The sequence below is a fragment of the Cygnus atratus genome, chromosome 2 (genome assembly GCF_013377495.2).
Source record: "Cygnus atratus isolate AKBS03 ecotype Queensland, Australia chromosome 2, CAtr_DNAZoo_HiC_assembly, whole genome shotgun sequence".
NCBI lineage: Eukaryota > Metazoa > Chordata > Aves > Anseriformes > Anatidae > Cygnus > Cygnus atratus.
In genome coordinates this window covers 7,396,091-7,413,285 of record NC_066363.1, presented here as the reverse complement: position 1 = coordinate 7,413,285, position 17,195 = coordinate 7,396,091, and the positions used below count along the sequence as shown (strand labels likewise).

Genomic DNA, 17,195 nt, shown 5'->3' with positions numbered 1-17,195 from the left:
ATGATGTAATGCTGATATTATATATCTTCCACTCATTAAACAGGCTCCAGTCCCAACTGGGTGGGACTGGGTTCTTTAGTTAACGTTCATGGCTGATTATATTGCTAATTGGAAGGAGAGGAAAACCCCTATGTGTGTACGGAGAGCAGGAGGTGCTGAGCGTCTCCGTCATGTCCCTCGTGGCAGCAGGACGGGGTGCCCCAGCTGTCAGGCCCTCCTTGAGGAGCGTCTGTGCCCACCTTTCACCCCTGCCTCCAACTGTTCAGCCACAATTACTGATTCACCTGAAGCTGTAACCGCACTCCGAGATACTAGCAGCACTAGGACGGGAGAGGAAGGCAAAGGTTAATTATAATTACCCCCAAAAAAACACTACACAGGCAGGAAATTCAAGATCGGTACATATGCACAGTCTTGCAGTACAGAAATGCAGATTTTTAGACATCCAGATAGCCTCAAGTTTGCTCTGAAGTGCCACATGGTCCTGTGACACTCACAAGCATGACGGAATTTCACAGATCGTTGTCCAAATTTACTAAAATCCAATCTTTAAAGATAAATTACTATTTTTTAAATATATTTTTGTTCTGTTTATCGCTACAGGAACAGGGTTTGACCCTTTCATCCACACGTGGGTGACCTGGCGTTCAGTCTAACTTGATCGATTTCCATCTTTCCGTGCAGCCCTACGACAGAGGTCAAAGAAGGAAATGCATTGTCATCTCTGCCTGCTTTCTTGGGGGAGCATTGAGGTTAGCCTTCTGGATTTAAAATCTTACCACAGAGACAGAAAACAAGATTGGCTAACCACAATGACTTGACTCAAAGAATTAGCAACACTGACATAATGCAGGCATTCCTGAAAATCTAAAGTCAGGGCTCTGCCTACATTTTAAATAAATAGCAATCCCAAAATCTAGGGCAAGAAAATTCCATAGGCATCGCAGAATTTTACTTCAGCCAACATCAATCTTCCTTCTTTTCAGACAAGCTGAATTATGCTGGTAAATCAGCAACGCTAGCGCAGTCAAACTGGATGCAAAAGCTGAGGAGACAGACCAAATTTGTACCATGCGAATTACTGAGAGAAAGGAAAACCGCTCATAAAGTCGCATCTTAAATAAACATGAACACTTCGCAAGAGCACACACAGAAGTCCCAAACTACTGAGGGGCCTCTGATTAAATGTACAACCAAGTGGGAAATGGACCTGGGTTTCTCTGCAGCCCACATCAGGCTTTAGAGCAGCCAAGTCGGACTCACTGAGAGGACAGCAACGGGGCCGTGGAGCGCTGGGGAGCACCCAGGAGCGCTCCCAGTTAGAGGGATTGAGTAGCTCACACTGCTGGAACGACACTGCTAGAGGCACACAAGCTAGCTTTTTCAAAGCACCTGCATAAACTAGGCCAGGGCAGCGCAGACACCCCTGGGCTTCGTGCTCAGCACCCCTGGGGACTGGTTGCAGTGGCTGAAGATGTGGCATCCCTGCCTTCCTGATGGAGGGCCCCTTCGTAGCAGAGAGGGCAGAAGTAAATGTGTGGCAGCTCCTGAGCCACTGACGTGGCTGTGAAACTTCCATGTTAGTTTAAATTGCTTTATATTAAAGATAAAGACTTGGAGCTGCTGAGCTTCAGGAGCGGAGTGTGCTTGCTCCTGCTGATCCTTTTCTAGTTTCAGCAAAAGCTGGGGGCTGGAAGCTCTGGCAGCTGGGGAACTGGTACCCATGGAAATACTAACCGTGTTGCAGGGTCCGTGAGACCCTAGAGGGTTAGGCACTCTTTTCGTCACGCTGCATGCCAAGGACCTGCCTCACATCAGACGTGTCTTCTCCACAGAGACCTCCACATTTGCAGGTCCCAAACCACACGGGGCATGGTTTTTCAGTGCTCTGGTACAACCTTCTTCAAGTTTGCCACATCCGTAGGAATAGAATGTGCTTTGTAGATGGCCTGGAAAAAAACTTTAATGAAAGCATATATTGAGGTAAGAGTCAGGAAAATAATGTACATGCATATTTACTAGATTTGGAGAACCAAATAAGAAAATCATGCTTTTCTCCTCCTGTGATGCAGATCAGTTCCAGGAGGCCTGTCTCTGTTTCATCTGTGAGCAAGCTGTGAACTGTTTGTGGCTAGCATCCACCATCCCCATATGATGATTTTGGTTCAAGTTTTCTCAAGGAGCACCGGGAGATGAAAAACTGAGCTTCCATCAATGCAAGGCTAACTCACAACAGATCTCCCTCCACTCTACTCCTGTAAAGCCAGGGACACCTGAACTTGTCTGTGGAAGGGAGCTGAAAAAGAATGTGGAAAGGGGATAAGGACTTGAGATTCCCCATCCTTTCACTCAGGACTCGTTTGATTTCCCTTCACAATATCGTACAGTAGAAGTGGAACAGATCTATTAGATTAATGACTGTATCTTACTCGAAGAGCAGGATTAATATCTTCCCACAGCCATCCACAATGAAGAATGCTTCAGTTGCCAAAATAATCCTGTGTTGAATAGTGAAATCCACAGGTGGCAAGCAACTCTCAGTGAATTCCTTTTCTAGGATGCTTAATAACTGCACATATTCAACATCAGCACCACTCTCTCAAAGAAACTAGGGCATTTTTTTTTATGGTGCCCTCCTGCCTGTTGGCCAAAGGAATCGGAATCCTGAGGTCTGTCCCTAAAGGCTGGATCCATGCTACCAACTGGTGGGTTGCTCTTTGCCAAGGCATTTTTGGAGGAATTATAAAAATCCCTCTTACAGAAGGGAATTATATGTGGTGCTTAGGCAAAACAGACATTCCATTTATAAATATAATTACTTTTGCTATTCCATCAAGAGAAAGAATTTAGTAGTGAGGGATACAACAGAGAAAATTATTTATGTGTTGACACTTACAATATAAATAGAAAACAGATCTGGATGAAACTTAAGAGGAAAACGAAAAACATGCAAAAATATATGTGAGATTACCAGTCGGGGGAAAAACTTATGACCACTCTCGTGCATTCTTTCCAGCGGAAGTACAGTCCCTGATATTGCCTTATGTTTGGATTTTAACTATGTGTGCATTTATTTGGCAGTAAATGTGTATGCTTACCTTGCATTTATTGGCAAATTCTTTTCTTTTGACCGATGACCTTGAGCACTGCAAAGCAGGCACTCTTCCTCCATGCAGTGTAGGGAATAGGATGGGGCTTGCACATTCCCTCTGTTTCAGCATATTGTAGCATTAGGTTAGGGAAGAAAGGAGTGAATATGCCATTCAAGCTCACATACAGTGACTGGATGCAATACTACCGCCTAAGGAAAGATTTTGACCCCACCTCTTGTATTCATATGTGTACTTCTTTCACGCAGGCTGCTCGTCTGGGTATGGCCATTGTTGCACGTCTTCTGCTTTAGGTTTGTGAAGCATATTTTTATCCAGTGTCTTCATTCTTAATGATATTAATGATTTATCACATATGGCGCACTATATTTTTATAAAGCTGTAAGATACCATGGTGATTAACACCATATGAGAACCTAAATAGAAGGGAACAGAAGAACAGAAATGTCCTCCCAGCAGATACAGGGCTTTGGTGTGTTTGTAGGGAAAGTATCTTAGCTTCATGATTTTACCCTGTACATAAGAATTGTAGGAGTTCCATAATAGAAAACTGTACTGTACTTGACAATATTGCAGAGAGAACAAGAAACCTTATGTTTAATTTCTCTGTAGATTTAATTAGGACTCTCAGATCAATTATGTGAGGAGAGATTGATTATTCTAGCTCTTTTGATCATACAGATTTATTACTTTGATTTAAGAAGGCAGGAGGAAAAAAAAAAGTAAGAACCACAAGTATCCCCTTGTGTTTCTATATATACATCTCACCATATTTCTGGTAGGAAAAGATCCCAGCTTCAAACATCCTTGTAAATTTGTCCTATTGATATCCTAGCCCGCATGCAAACCCTCCTCACCGAATCAATACGTTAGTGAGAAACTAATCACATTTTGCTTACCCACTCCAACGCTGTGGAGGCCTGGAGACACTGCAAGGCTGCTTTAAGCGAACGCATTACTGCTGGGCACGCTGCAGGCTGCTCCAGGGTGCCCACAGCCTTTTTTTTTTTTTTCAAACAGCTATCCTCACCCACTTGGATTAACACTGCCACTGCAGAGTTCTCCCCTGCATTGCTGGACCCAAAGCGAGGATTTTTCTGGTGTGTGGCAGGCCAGGAAAAGGAGGTGATTGTTTCTGGACACTGGCATACACAAAGCAGCCAGCCTGGGGACTGCTGGAAAGGCCAGGGTGAAACCCGTGTCCTACCAAGGGGCTGAACCTGAAGTTTTGGCTTCGTGGGAGACAGGCGGAGGGGCTGTGGGATGCTGAGCACCAGGCTGCAGGCTGGATTTCCCCTGGTGCCCCTTGCTCCTGTAGGCTCAGAGCTGCCGGGAGCACCAGGAGGGCTGCAAGGAGCTCGGGGAGAGGAGCACCGGTACCTCCCCATGCATCTCCCCCAGGGCAGTGCAGTAGAGGTTAAATAACAACAACAACAACAACAACAAAACACAGGGAAAAAGGCAGTTTCTGCCAAACTGGTCACTAGTAAAGAAAGGCAGCCAAGCCCCTAGGGATGCTCTCCTTGCCTAAGGAGGAAATGGGATTACGGTGGTAATGTTTGCTGCACTGTAATTAAGGTGGTGTCGGGACTTTCATTAAAAAGTGTTTTTTTTTTGTTGAGGGGCTATGGCTTGGAGAAAATTTCTGCTTGAGGCTGAAATATAACATTGTTTGCAGCCAGAAAATGCATGCACAGCCTTTATTGTATACGTAATTTAGAATCTCAGGGTAGTCGTGACAGTGGAGGTTCTGCTATTGTTTCCATACGGTTACATAGGTAATTGGTTTAAGACATTAGTTATTAAGGAAGTAAAGGCCTGAATTCTGGCTTGACCTCATGTAGGTGACATCCCCATAAATTGCCTGCAATTAACTTCAAAAAACAAAGGCCAAATTCTGCTGTTCTTAATCACACACGTAGCTCTCTTGAAGGAAACAGCTGCCAACAGGATTCGGCTCCTAGCGTTCACCTGACTTCAACCCTAGGCACCCGTCTCTCTTACCCTATAGCCCCTTTAAAAGGTCTGGGACAAAGATTATTTCCTGGCAAAACCGGCAGTGTGTGACAAGGTTATCTCTGCTAATAACATCTAAATTCCCATTATCGTAGCACCCAAGATCTCATATCGGGAACCAGGACTGCCAGGCACTAGGAACAGTACGAAACGGAATAAAAACAGTCCCAGTCACAAAAACGTTTGATTGAATGCACATAAACGAATCCTTTCTCCTGTTTCATGGCCAGGTTTTCATTATTTCTGTTAAGCAATCTGAGTGTAAAGCACCACTCCTGCAAACAGCAAACACTGCTCAGATATTTATTGAACCTTCTACATGATAAAGTCCTACCCTCACACCAACCAGCCTGTAGTCTTTTCCCACAGGTGCACACACAGTGGCCAGCTACTGCCCTGTTTGCTTGCTACTGGCTGTGTTTTTTTTTCCTGGCTTGCATATATCTGCAACACAGCCAGCGTTTAACCCAAGAGATGTCCTGCTTTCAGATACTAATTAGATTTTACTCAAGCCATTGGCATTCTACCTTTCTGGATTAAAAAAAAAAAAAAAAGTAATCACACGCATCTAGTAATATTTCATGAAACTTTATTTCTTGGCTGCCCACCACCACAGATATGTCAAAACTAAAATTTAGAATATTAACAATTATAAAATTACAGATTCGTAAAGTTGTAATGGATTGCCACAAATTAGACACGTAACAAAAAAGGGAACAGACTGACGTCTGTAAGTAACTTGGGGATGCTTTACAAACTGCACGCAGATGCTAACAAAATACGATGTAACACAGCACAGTCCATCGTTCCTTATAAGAACAAACTATAGGAACTGATAGTTTAGGAAGAATTTAAGCATTTCTGCAAATGGTAACTGCAAACGTGCAAAATTAACATTCCTACCTGACAAAACTTCTCCATGTAGGAAGGTCTTATTAATAGTACTACCACTAAGTGTAGTAAGAGTAAATTCCTCGTGTGGACAAAGTTACTCTGAGTACCTTTTTTTGATTTAATTTAAATTACTTGGAAGAAGCTAATCTGAAAAAAAGCCAGAAGATGCCAGAATGAATGAGTCTGCACGAGAGTTATAGTATAACCACTAGTTTTAAACTCACACTTTGGCGTGCACAAAAAGAACATTTTCTTATGAAGATAAAAGTCTCCACGTGTAATAACTCGATATATAGACAAGCCCTGGGGGCTTGCATCTTGAGCATTTAACATTTTTGGCCCCGTCTTAATGGATAAAATAGGTGTGTTTTTCAGTCACATTAGCCCAGTCAAAGTAGCTTAATATGATGAAAAGGCCTCGGGCTTTGGCGAGACTAAGGTGTAAAGGTGTGATGTTAGCACATATATCACAGCGTAGGCAAGGCTGCCTTTAACGCATACTAAACTGATCAAGTTAAAGCAGGCAGGGGATGGGGAGGCCAGACTTTAACAGGATCGTATTAGCCCATGTTCATACGCTTACTCTAGATTAGTTTGTGCAGGGAATTGTGGAATCCAAATCATCATGTTTCATGGTGGGAAGCAGGTGAGAAAAAAATAGAACTAAAATGATTTATTTTATTTTATTATTATTATTTTTTCACAGAGAGTGAACCACACTGCTTCCAAAGAGCAGTTAGATTGATTTTAGGGGGACCGGACCTCCACAGTACCTATCTGTTGCACCTGATGTCTGAAATTCTTCAGCTGGCTGGGAATACCGGTCAGGACAAGAAGCAAGGCTTATCCCCCATCATCTGCAGCAGCAAGCGTCTCACCAAACTGCTGGGAAAGTCACCACTGCTCAAGGGTATGTCGTACCTAATATCCAGGCTGTGCTGTTGCCTAAAGTAAGACAGATCTACAAGATGACAAGTAAGCAAAACTGATGAAAAGGAGAAACAAACATTTCAAGTTTAAAACTAGACTTCTACAGCGCATTCGTTAGCATACGACAATTAACATATGCTAACTTTTTTTTAGCCCAGCCAAGTTTAGTACAAATAAACTGGGAGACACGTATTTGTATGATGTGATCCTGATTTTGCTACTCAATTTATACCTGGTCTATAATTCTTTATTATTATTATTATTATTAATTCTGAAAAAAAAAAACAGTTATCCAGGTATTTCTGAACTACTTTGGTGAATACTAATGCACATCTGGAAAAGTGTCAGGGGCAGCTGATGTAGTCACTACCCTCAGCTGTCCCCCGCAACTTTTTCCTGCAGTTTGCCACTCGTGCACAAAGGCATGCATGGGCAACGGACTCCCTCCAGTTCCAGCTGCTCTCTCAGAGCAGCAATAAGCAACAAGACTACGGTGTAGAATCATTAGTTTAGCACAGGTTAAAGACAAAGTGGTTTAATACCTCAAACACTTAAAATGTTAGCGTGTTGCTGATGTATCTTAGGTGAAGCCTTTGTGATAAGCTGGTGATCTTTTCTGCAACCGAAACACAGGCACAAACAGAACAAAAAGTTTTTTTTGTGATAAATAATAAAGGAAACTATCATTAAACTGTGAGACTTCTGAACTAATGTCTTAAAAGAGAAAGTATCTGGATCCCATTCCAGATAAACTCCGGAATAATCTTATTTCTCATGATTTCTGTTACATAGACTGTTTTAGTTGTATAATAGTACAATTGGTATTTACATACCAAGTATGTATACATACCAGTTGTCATTTTCCTTTAATGATTTCCATAACAAGATCCTTCTCCTTAATGAGCTGATTTAAGACAGTGTCCTGTCTTCAACTTCTTCTACTGTTTTGCATGAAAATATCACTGTTTGTCATTAAGCACACTGGGACAACTCAAGATGTTTTGCAGTCAAAACTGTAAGCATGTGTTCTTTAATCAGTACTGCAAGAGTGTCACTTATATTTCAGAAACCATACCAAGAACACAGAAATGTTTATTTCAAGACAGAAGACAATGTAAAATTCTAGTTGAAAGTTTCAAAGTTGCCTGCTCTTGAAAGTTAAAAAACAAAAACAATAATAAATAAATAAATAAATAAAAATAGGCGTCTCAGTTCACCTGAGTTAGTTTACACTGAACTGGAAGATCTCTTAACATTCAGTAAAGCAGAGGGCCTGTTCATTTAATATTATGTCTTTGTTGTAGAAATGTGCTTTTTCCATGCAGAGATAATTTATAATAGCTGGGTAGCACAGGCCAGTTATAAACTTAAAAATTTTCCTGACAAAGCTGTTCAAATGTCCTTAATCAACAAAGCACTCCTACACAGGATTTATGTTTGGTGACACCGCTTCTCCTAGCTTGTCCCCCTGCCATCGCTGAGGGATATAAATAATGCTAGCAAATGTACACTTTCCTGCAAGTCCATCTCTGCCTTGGGTTCCTGCTCACAAGTCTCTTTCAGTCCTTCACACCTTTGATTGCCACAGCAATGGCAGCAGCAGTTTACAGAGCAGACCTGCCCAGCTTTGTTCTGACATGTAACGAGATAATGCACGTCCCTGTGACTAATGGGCATAAGTCCCTTCACACGCTCTTGTCCTAGACCATGCTAAACCAAAGCTAGCTCCAGGATTTTGTATTGTGATAAGTACATATAAACAGAGTTAATATAGGAAACAATGGAGAAAAAAAGTTAAACAGTGCTAACCACATATCTGCTTTTGAAAAAAAAAATAAGAAAAAAAATCCCCAAACATCAACTACTTACAGTGGGCCTAAAGAAACTAAACAATATTTAAATGGCAGGACTGGATGAACCATGCACGTACAAGCGAATCTATTGGTTTCACTGAACGCATCTCTGCTGTGGGCTGTGACAGTTATTCCTCATACACCTAGCAGTTGAGCTGAGCCCACAGCATGCTCACGTGTCTAAGCTCAAATCAATTTGCACATGCATAGTAGCTCTGACACATCCTAGACTCACCCAAGCCGTTGCGCATGTGCAGTGGATCCGCACTCGCACAGTCATTATTTCAGGAGATGGCCATTTTTTTTAGCAGGCCAGATGGCAACCTGGCAACTCCAGCAAATGCCACGCCGGTGATCCGGCTGCGTGGAGGCTGTGGCCTTTCGCTTCCCTCTCCCTGCCCTTCCCTTCCACCCAAGTCTGGGCCTGTGCTGGATAAAATGTTTTCAGTTAATTTACGTTCGCTTGCCTGATTTAACAAAATTCGATGTATTAGACAACATGAAAACATCTAAGTTCCGCTATCTGAAATCGTATGAGCAATACACCTCTGTGGTCATGTAGGGACACTGTAATACAAACAAAAAAGCTTAGAACGTATGTTTTAATTTGGCAGAAATTGGTACATTTTCAGCAGTCGGGCCAAGGAAGTCACACCAATAATCCAGCGGTTGTCTTTCCATGGCTGAGAAATTGAGTGGCTTTATATAATTATGTATACGTACATGTGTGTTTGTACAGAGATGGAGATAAATGTATCACCTTTATCTCCACAGATAGATAAGAAAATATCACGAAGATCTTATTTAATTACCTAGGGAATGAACCAAGGAAGGCTTTTTGTTATGAAATAGTTCCCAGGAAAACAGGCCAGCAAAAGCTGCGTTTGCCACAGCACGTCATTTTTAATTTGGTACTTTTGAAGCTGACAAGTGAAAATTTTGGTGAGGAGGCACAGCATTAGGGTCCGGACTGATCTGTGTTTATTTTTACATCCCCAAACTGTGCTCACCCTGCCGTGCGCTACCTCAGGCCAGCTTTTGACCACCTGGACCTCACGCAGCACACAAACCCCTGCGTGGCAAAGGGCCGAAACGTCCCGAGTGGGGCTCTCGGAGCTTTTCTTGTATTTACACCAAGCCTGGCCGCTATCGCTGCCCACGGCGTGTGTGGGAGCCCGGAGAACTTGTGCAACACGCCTTTGGGCGAGGCGGGAGCCCCCCAGGGGCTCACCTCCTGGCCGGGAGGAGCACCGGGCACTGGGCTGAGGGAGGGAAAGCGAGAAGGAAGGAGGGAGGGAAGGGGAGAAGGAGGGAGGGAAGCGGGGAAGGAGGGAAGGAAGGAGGCCGGCCCCGGCTGAGGGGCCCCGCGGCGCTGCCCGGTTGAGGGAGGGCGGCGGGGGCCGCCTCAGGGGCTCGCTCCCTCAGGGCGGCGCCCCTCAGCGGGGCCCGCAGCGCTGCCAGGCCGCGGGCGGCGAGCCCCTGGGCGCGGCGCTGCCCCGCTCGCCCCCGTCTCCGCTCGGAGCGAGTCCCTCCGGTCCCCCGGGGCCGCGTGAAGTGCCGTGTAAGGGATGGCCGAACCCCGCCTTCGCCTCGCCGCGGCGCAGCCGGGCGGGCAGGCAGCCAGCGAGGCCCCTGCCCGGGGGAGGGCCCCGAACGGCCGCAGCTGTTCCAGCAGGAGTTGCTGGAAGGCGGCCACGCTCCGCAGACTTTGTCTCCCCCGCACGCAGCGCTGAACTCTGCTCCCCCCCTTCCCTTCCCTTCCCTTCCCTTCCCTTCCCTTCCCTTCCCTTCCCTTCCCTTCCCTTCCCTTCCCTTCCCTTCCCCACAGGGCTGTGCGTGTGTGGGGCTGGTGTGTGGGGTTCCCCGGGGGGTGGTGGGGGGGGGTTGGCACCGTGTGCCGCGCTGCGTTGTAAAATAACTTAAAACCCCCCAAGCGCTGGGAGGCGACGGGGCGCCCCCGTCCCGAGCCGTGCCCGCTCCGCGCTTTCCCCGCAGCCCGCCCGTGAGGTCAGCGGCGGCGGCGGGGTGGCGGCGCCCGGGGCCGGGCGGGCCGGGCCGGGCAGGCGCAGTGTGGGGCCGCGGCAGGGCGGCTGCCGCGTCGATGTGTCGGGGGGGAAGGGAAGGGAAAAGGGAGGCGGAGGGGAAGGGGGGGGGGGTGTGGGGGGGGTGACGGGGCAGCGCCGGGATCCCTTCTCCTCCCCGCGGGGAAGGGAGGGAGGGGAGAGCGCTCTCCTCCCCCTTTTTCACCCTTCCTCCTCCCCTTCTTTTCCCCCAAAAGTTAAACTTCCTGCTCCCGGCCCGGCTGGGAAGGGGACGCGGAGCCCGGCCGGACTCGGCACACACACACACACACACACACACACACACACACACCAGCTGGAGCTGTCAAAACTTCCACCACCACCACCACCACCGCCGCCTGCTCCTGCTCCTCCTCCGCCCCCGGGGGCTGTGCGCGGGGGGGGGAGGGCGCAGGGCCGCCCTACAATGAAGCGGCGACCGCCGCAGCCGGGCAGCGCAGGAGCCGCCGTCGCCGCCAGCTCCCGGGGCCTCTGAGAGGGGGGGAGCCCAGCGGCGGGGATCAGCCGCCACCGCCTCTCGTTCGCTCTCCGCCTTTTTATTCCCCCCCCCCCCCCCCCCCCCCGGGCCCCGACGGAGCCCGCCGAGCCGGGGAGGGGGTGTTATTGTGTGCGAGACCCTTCCTTCCTCCGCGCTCTTTCTCTTCGCACCCCCCCCCCCCCCCGCCCGCCTCTCCCCGCTCCCTCCCTCCCTTCTCGCCCTCCCTTCCCCTCCTCCTCCTCCTCCTCCTCCTCCTCCTGCTGCTGCTGCTGCTGCTCTCCCCCATGCTGCTCCCCCTGCTACCTGTGCTGGTCGGCGGCGGCTGAGGCCAGCGATGCGAGGCGGAGGTGGAGGAGGCGGAGGTGAGGAGGAGAGGAGCCGCGGGAGCAGGAGGAGCATCGGGATCCCCATCACCATCCTCATCTTCATCCCCATCATCATCATCCATGTGTCTCTCTCGTCCTGCTGACTAGGATGTCAACGGAGGACAAGAGTCTGGTGGTGGCGGTGGTGGAGCCGCCTCAGCAGCAGCAACCCCCCGAGCCTGGAGCTCCCCCCCCAGCAGCAGCAGCAGCAGCCACAGACAAAAGACCTAGGGGCCGGCCTCGCAAAGATGGCGCTTCCCCTTTCCAGAGAGCCAGAAAGAAGTAAGTTCAGCGTGTGTGTGTGTGCGAGGCAGAGAGGGGCAGGGGGCAGGCGGCCAGGCGCAGGCAGAGCTGTCAGCAGAGACTCGCTCCTCGTCGCCCCCTCCCTCCTGCCCAATGCCATTTTGAGAAGGGCCCTTCTTTCTTCTCCTCCTCTCCCCTTTGCACTTTCCCCTCCTCCTCCTCCTCCTTTTTCACCTTTGTCTTCCTCCGCCCGTTTTCCCTTTTCACTTTTCTTCTACCGTCCCTATTTTCTTTCCCTCTTTCTTCGGAGTTTCCAGCTCTTCCCCCTTCTTCCTCCTTTCCCCCTTCCTTTGCACCTTCCTCCTTCCTCCTTTTCGGGCTCCCTTCTCATCCAGGACTCTCCTTCCTTCAGCGTCGCCTGGATATCGGATATAATATCCCCTGCTCTCCACGGCAGCCCCTCGTCACCTTCCAATTTTTTCCTCCTTTTGAGGGAAAAAAAAAAAAAAGATGGTTCTTGCCCTAAGTGGCAGGCGATGGACCCCCCCCGGCACACACACACACACACACAAAGTTGGGGAAGGACTTTGAGGCACCCAGAGGCTGAGGGCGCCGCTCGGGGAGCTGTCAAGCGGCTGCCCTCGCATAGGGGGGACAGCGGCAAAGCAGGGCAGACCCGGGGGAGAACACAACGAGACTTTAGGGGGGGTTGCCTGCCCCTTTGCTGTGACAGCCTGCCCTTAATCGAGGGGACTTTTGGGGTGCTATGGCGCACGTTAGCCCCACAGCGGCCGCCCCACAACGGCCGCCGCCAAGCGCCTCCGCTCCTCAGGGGGGCCCCCCGCTCCCCTCAGCCCCCGGCGGCTCCGAGCAAACTTGGGGGGGGGGCTCGGAGCCGGGGTTTTGGGGAGCCGGGGGTTGGGGAAGCGGGGTTTAGGGAAGCGGGGGAGGGTGCTGGGCCGCTGCTACGTGCTTGGTGCCGAGGGAAGGCCGGGCGGCAGGCTCCCTGAGGAGCCGCTCGGGGACCGGCCGAGCTGGCCCCGGCAGAGCCGAGGGCAGCAGTAACAGGACAAAGCCGGACGGGGACTTTTGGCCAGGGAGCGTGGTTGGGAGCCACGCAGAAAAGTCAGTCCGTGGGGGAGAGTCCGGGGGAGCCTCGGGGATTTAGAGCTGGCTTCCCTTTGTGTTCAAGGGCCGCTCTGGCCGGGTGCATTGAGCCAGGTGAGCACCTCGCCCCGTGCTCAGCGCCCGCCCCAGGCCTCGCTGAATTTCACCCCGAATTTCCAAAACGCTAGGGAGGGAGCCTGCTGTGCAGGAAACACGCACCAGAGACGGTATTTTCCTCTGCAATAATTTGTTTTTACAGCTCTGTGTGGCGTAAATACTCTAGGACAGAACCGTCCTTAGGTTGGGTTGTATGGCGTTTTCTGTGTCGATGAAAGTTGCGCTTGAAAGATTCAAGCGTTCACCCCCTGGTTTTGGCGTTGGTGCGTTGCTTGCAGCTTTCTTTTCATAGTCTTCCGTATTTGATACAAATTTTCTTAAAACCATAGCTGAAAGCAGTTGCCGAGCATATATACGCAGTAAAGTTATTAGGTTCATCAGCTTTATGCTTAGTTTTACATACTTTCGCTTTATTTCTACATATTGAGGCCAAGCCTTACACAGAAAACCTTGAGCACTTTATTTTAGAAGTTGTTCTAGGAAGAAAAATGCAACTACCTTGGAAATGGACCGGTCTGTCCAAAAGGCAAAATAGTATTATCAGAGAAAACTGACATATCTTGTGTGCCAACTTGAGGCTGAGTGCATGCTCTTGACGAAAAGTGGGCTCTGAAGAGGTAATTCCTTTTTTCAGATAGGTTTTTGGTGTCGTGGGAATATTGTCAACTGGTTTTAGGAGGAAAGTAAATTTTCCTGTAAAAATATGTACTTCTGCAGACATGAGTACAAGCATCTGTGTAAGAAATGAAATTAGCTGAGACAAAAAGTTAAAATTAATCAGTACTCTTTTTTTTTTTTATGTTATGATTATTTCTTCCTGGTGTGGTGCTAAGCATGGCCGGAGTCCTTCTGTATCTTTATGGAAAATCTGTAATATTGGTAAAGGTGTTATAAGTCATAAATGCATTTGAAGCTAGGCTGTTATTAAAATACCAATTTTTCAACTTTTTCACAAAGTAGATACGGGTCTTATTGCATCAGTTCTGAGGAAAAATGGTTTTATATCATGTTTTACTCTTTACAAAATACTGATTACAACTAGCTAAGCAAATGCAGAAATAAAATAAGTACAAATAATTTCTGTTATTTTCATATGACTGCTTGGGCATGTCTTCCTTTTCACTCCTGTGTTTTCCAGTTGGGTTTATGTGCCTCATGTAAACCAGATAAAAGAGCATATGTCAGATCATTTTCTGTACTGTAATCACATGTCTAAATCACTATTAGCCAGTCAAATTGTTCAACTGCTTTATCCCATTATAGGAAATGTTCCACTGAATGTTCAGGCTAAGTGGAGTCTAAGTAATGATAAAACTAAGAGCCCTGCATTAAGACAGCATAGCTAAAAAAAAGAATAATTCCTCATGGAAGCCTCCATTAAAGAACAATACAGTATTTGAGGATGCTGCAGGTTGATGTTTTTCCTTCTCGAAGGCCATGTTTTTACGCAAATTTGATGAGTTTAAGTAGACAGATGGAAAACTGCCTTGAATCTGCTTCTGTGAGGTGCCAGGGATTCTTAACTCCTCATAGAACTAGGCTCGTATGTTAAGAGATCGTAGGGTTCTTCCAGTAGGGAGGGTTCTCTGTGAGTCTTCATCACTGTGCATTTTACTTGGTTATCCGTAAAAATTCCAGCGGTGCTGGGGACGCAGGGATGTACAGGGAGCAGCTGGGGTTTCCTGTAGGTGGTGATGGGCCAGGAATCGGTTTTGTTGTGGTGTCAGTGCCTGGAGAGTTCCTGGTGGTAGAGCACGGCATCAGGATGGCTTTTTCTCACCATTTGAAGGATACAGCTTTATGAATAACATTGTCAGGAGAGTTGATCTTGGGTGAACAGTTCATTTTTATTATTTATATTGTAATTGTGCCCAGAGGCCAGCGCACCATTGTACTACGTACAGTACAAATGCATAAGCAAAGCTTGCTTCTGCGCAAACAATTTCTTAATTTAAATGTAAAGATAAGACAACATGTAAATGTTAGAAATGTATTGGGAAAGCACATGGGAGCTGTGAGAATGCTACGAGCAAAAGAACGTGCAGAAGTTCAAGTACCCTGGCTATCTCAGCATCGGTGAATGATTCATAGGCATCAGACTTGGAGGATGTATTTAAAGGAGGGTAGCCTTGTCGCCCTGAGGATTTTCACAGATAACTTGTTTCCTGCCTCGAGTGCTAGACAAACACTCATATTTTCTTCCTTACATTTTGACAACGGGGTATGTGTATAGAGCAGAGGTACAAATTTAAGAGATAAAGCTAGAAGAGGGCATGCAGAGCCGTGAAATTGGGAGCAAGTAGGTTGTTCTTGACATGGTTCATAAGGAGGATGGAAGAACACAACTGTAATCAAGGCAATGAACGAGGACAATATTTTTGAAATACCAGCTTTCAAATGAATTTAAGAGTTGGCAAGAGTGTATTTACCAAAGCAAAAAAAAAAAAAAAAAAAGGAAGTTGCATCACTGAAGATACAAAATAATGTAGGAGAAAGAAAAGGGAATTCGGATGTTGCTGGTATTGCATAGGAGAAAATAGAAATAGTTAGGGACCATCTTATCTCATGGCCTGAAGTCTTGGGAACTTAACTCCTGTACTTGGAGTATTCCTCAGCTTCCAGGCTGTGGACGTGAGTGGTAGAAATATGCTTAAAAAGAAGTTGCAGGGGAAGAGAATTGGATCAGTTTTGACTGTTGTCATTGTGAGAATAGTTGGTTATTCATGACAGTGTATCAGAATAGCATTGTGCAGGTGCAGTGAACGTCTTTGTAATCGATTTTCACTACTAGAGCTTTGTTAATCCATACGGGTCATAAGCAGCACAAACGTTTGTCTTAACAAGAATTTAGTAGCAGAAGTCTCACTGACTGTGATCCTGATAAGTTACCTTTCAAGTCAGTACCTGTGTTCATTTTAAGTAGTATTTTCAGCATCCGTCAGGCTTCTGATCCGTGTTAAAAATTTTGCAAATGTCTGTTGTTTACACCAGCATAGGATAAGGATTTCAAAAAGCTTGAAACTTGTCTACTGAAAACTTTGTGCGTTTATTTTTAAGCATCTATGACTTAATTTTCATCGTAGTTATTCGTTACTTACTTTGGCCGGCGTAAGCTGCAGTAGGTTTTCAAAGGCCATGGATTTCACACACGCAGATAGTTTTGAGGAAACGTAAGCGTCGTGTTTTTGCCAGGAAATGATTATTTAAGATTTTTTGTCGTTACTTTCGCTGGATTTGTATTAGGGTAGGCCAATATTTAAAGATATCTATGCTCATTTGAGAAGAACCTTGACGTGTCGGATGTCTTCTCTCTATAGCTAAGCTCTGTTCATCGCACACCTTCCCTGTGATGCTTATTTGTAGCTTTACTGTCCTGCCCTGTTCTCATTTCAAAATCTAATGTTTCTAAATGCTAAATATATATTGTCTTGTACAATTAACATGTTCCTAAATATGTATGCACGGTTAGGGCAGGTAGTTACTGCCCACCATGGAAAGACTGAAGCCTTTCGATGGCTGGGCTGCGTCCTGTTGTTTGGGCAAGGGTTAAGGTGTTACAGCAAACGTTGGCCTCTGCTTCTGCCTGTACGAGCCACCTATCAAAACGCTTGGGCCAGAAGCCAGAAGGGGTGTGCGCGCGCGCGTGTGTGTGTGTGTGTGTGTTCAGACGGGGGGAAGACCTGGGGCGCTGGGACAAGCTCCACTATCAGGATGTGACACTGGCGGCTGGAAGGCACCTCTAGTCCGGCGTGGAAGGGGACTGGCGATGCGCGGCAGGGTCCCATGGGAACGCTGGGCTGTTTTCTTCTGCAGCCCCCCCTGTGCCTCCATCAGCCGAGGAATTCCCGCTGCCGAGCAGAGCCCTTACTGTCAGGTGTTGCTCTTGCACAGGAGCCTGGCTTAAACAGCTCATAATTCCGTTTTCCTCGGGAGCTTCTGGTAGGTGATGTCAGCACGGATCTTCTGGTGTGCAGTTCCTGGGGGGACTTCAGTGAGGGATG

General features: G+C 47.2%; 1 protein-coding gene and 1 long non-coding RNA gene across 4 annotated transcripts in view; one reads left to right on the top strand and one right to left on the bottom strand.

The window, feature by feature from the left end:
• Nucleotides 1-6,796: 6,796 nt before the first annotated feature.
• LOC118251783 (uncharacterized) lies at nucleotides 6,797-11,798 on the bottom strand. Its single transcript, XR_004779943.2, has 3 exons — nucleotides 11,666-11,798; nucleotides 7,493-7,566; nucleotides 6,797-6,981 (listed from the first exon to the last, which is right to left on the bottom strand). It is a non-coding gene; the product is annotated as an uncharacterized LOC118251783 (long non-coding RNA).
• KMT2C (lysine methyltransferase 2C) overlaps nucleotides 11,290-17,195 on the top strand; it is a 199,600-nt gene continuing 193,694 nt past the window's right edge. For 2 of the 3 annotated variants that reach the window (XM_035554351.2, XM_035554349.2), the window contains exon 1: nucleotides 11,693-12,009. In XM_035554351.2, coding sequence (XP_035410244.1) covers nucleotides 11,837-12,009 — 173 coding nt within the window. In that variant the 5' untranslated portion in view covers nucleotides 11,693-11,836. Of the gene's footprint in view, nucleotides 12,010-17,195 lie in introns of all 3 variants that reach the window. The other variant, XM_035554345.2, reaches the window with a different exon arrangement.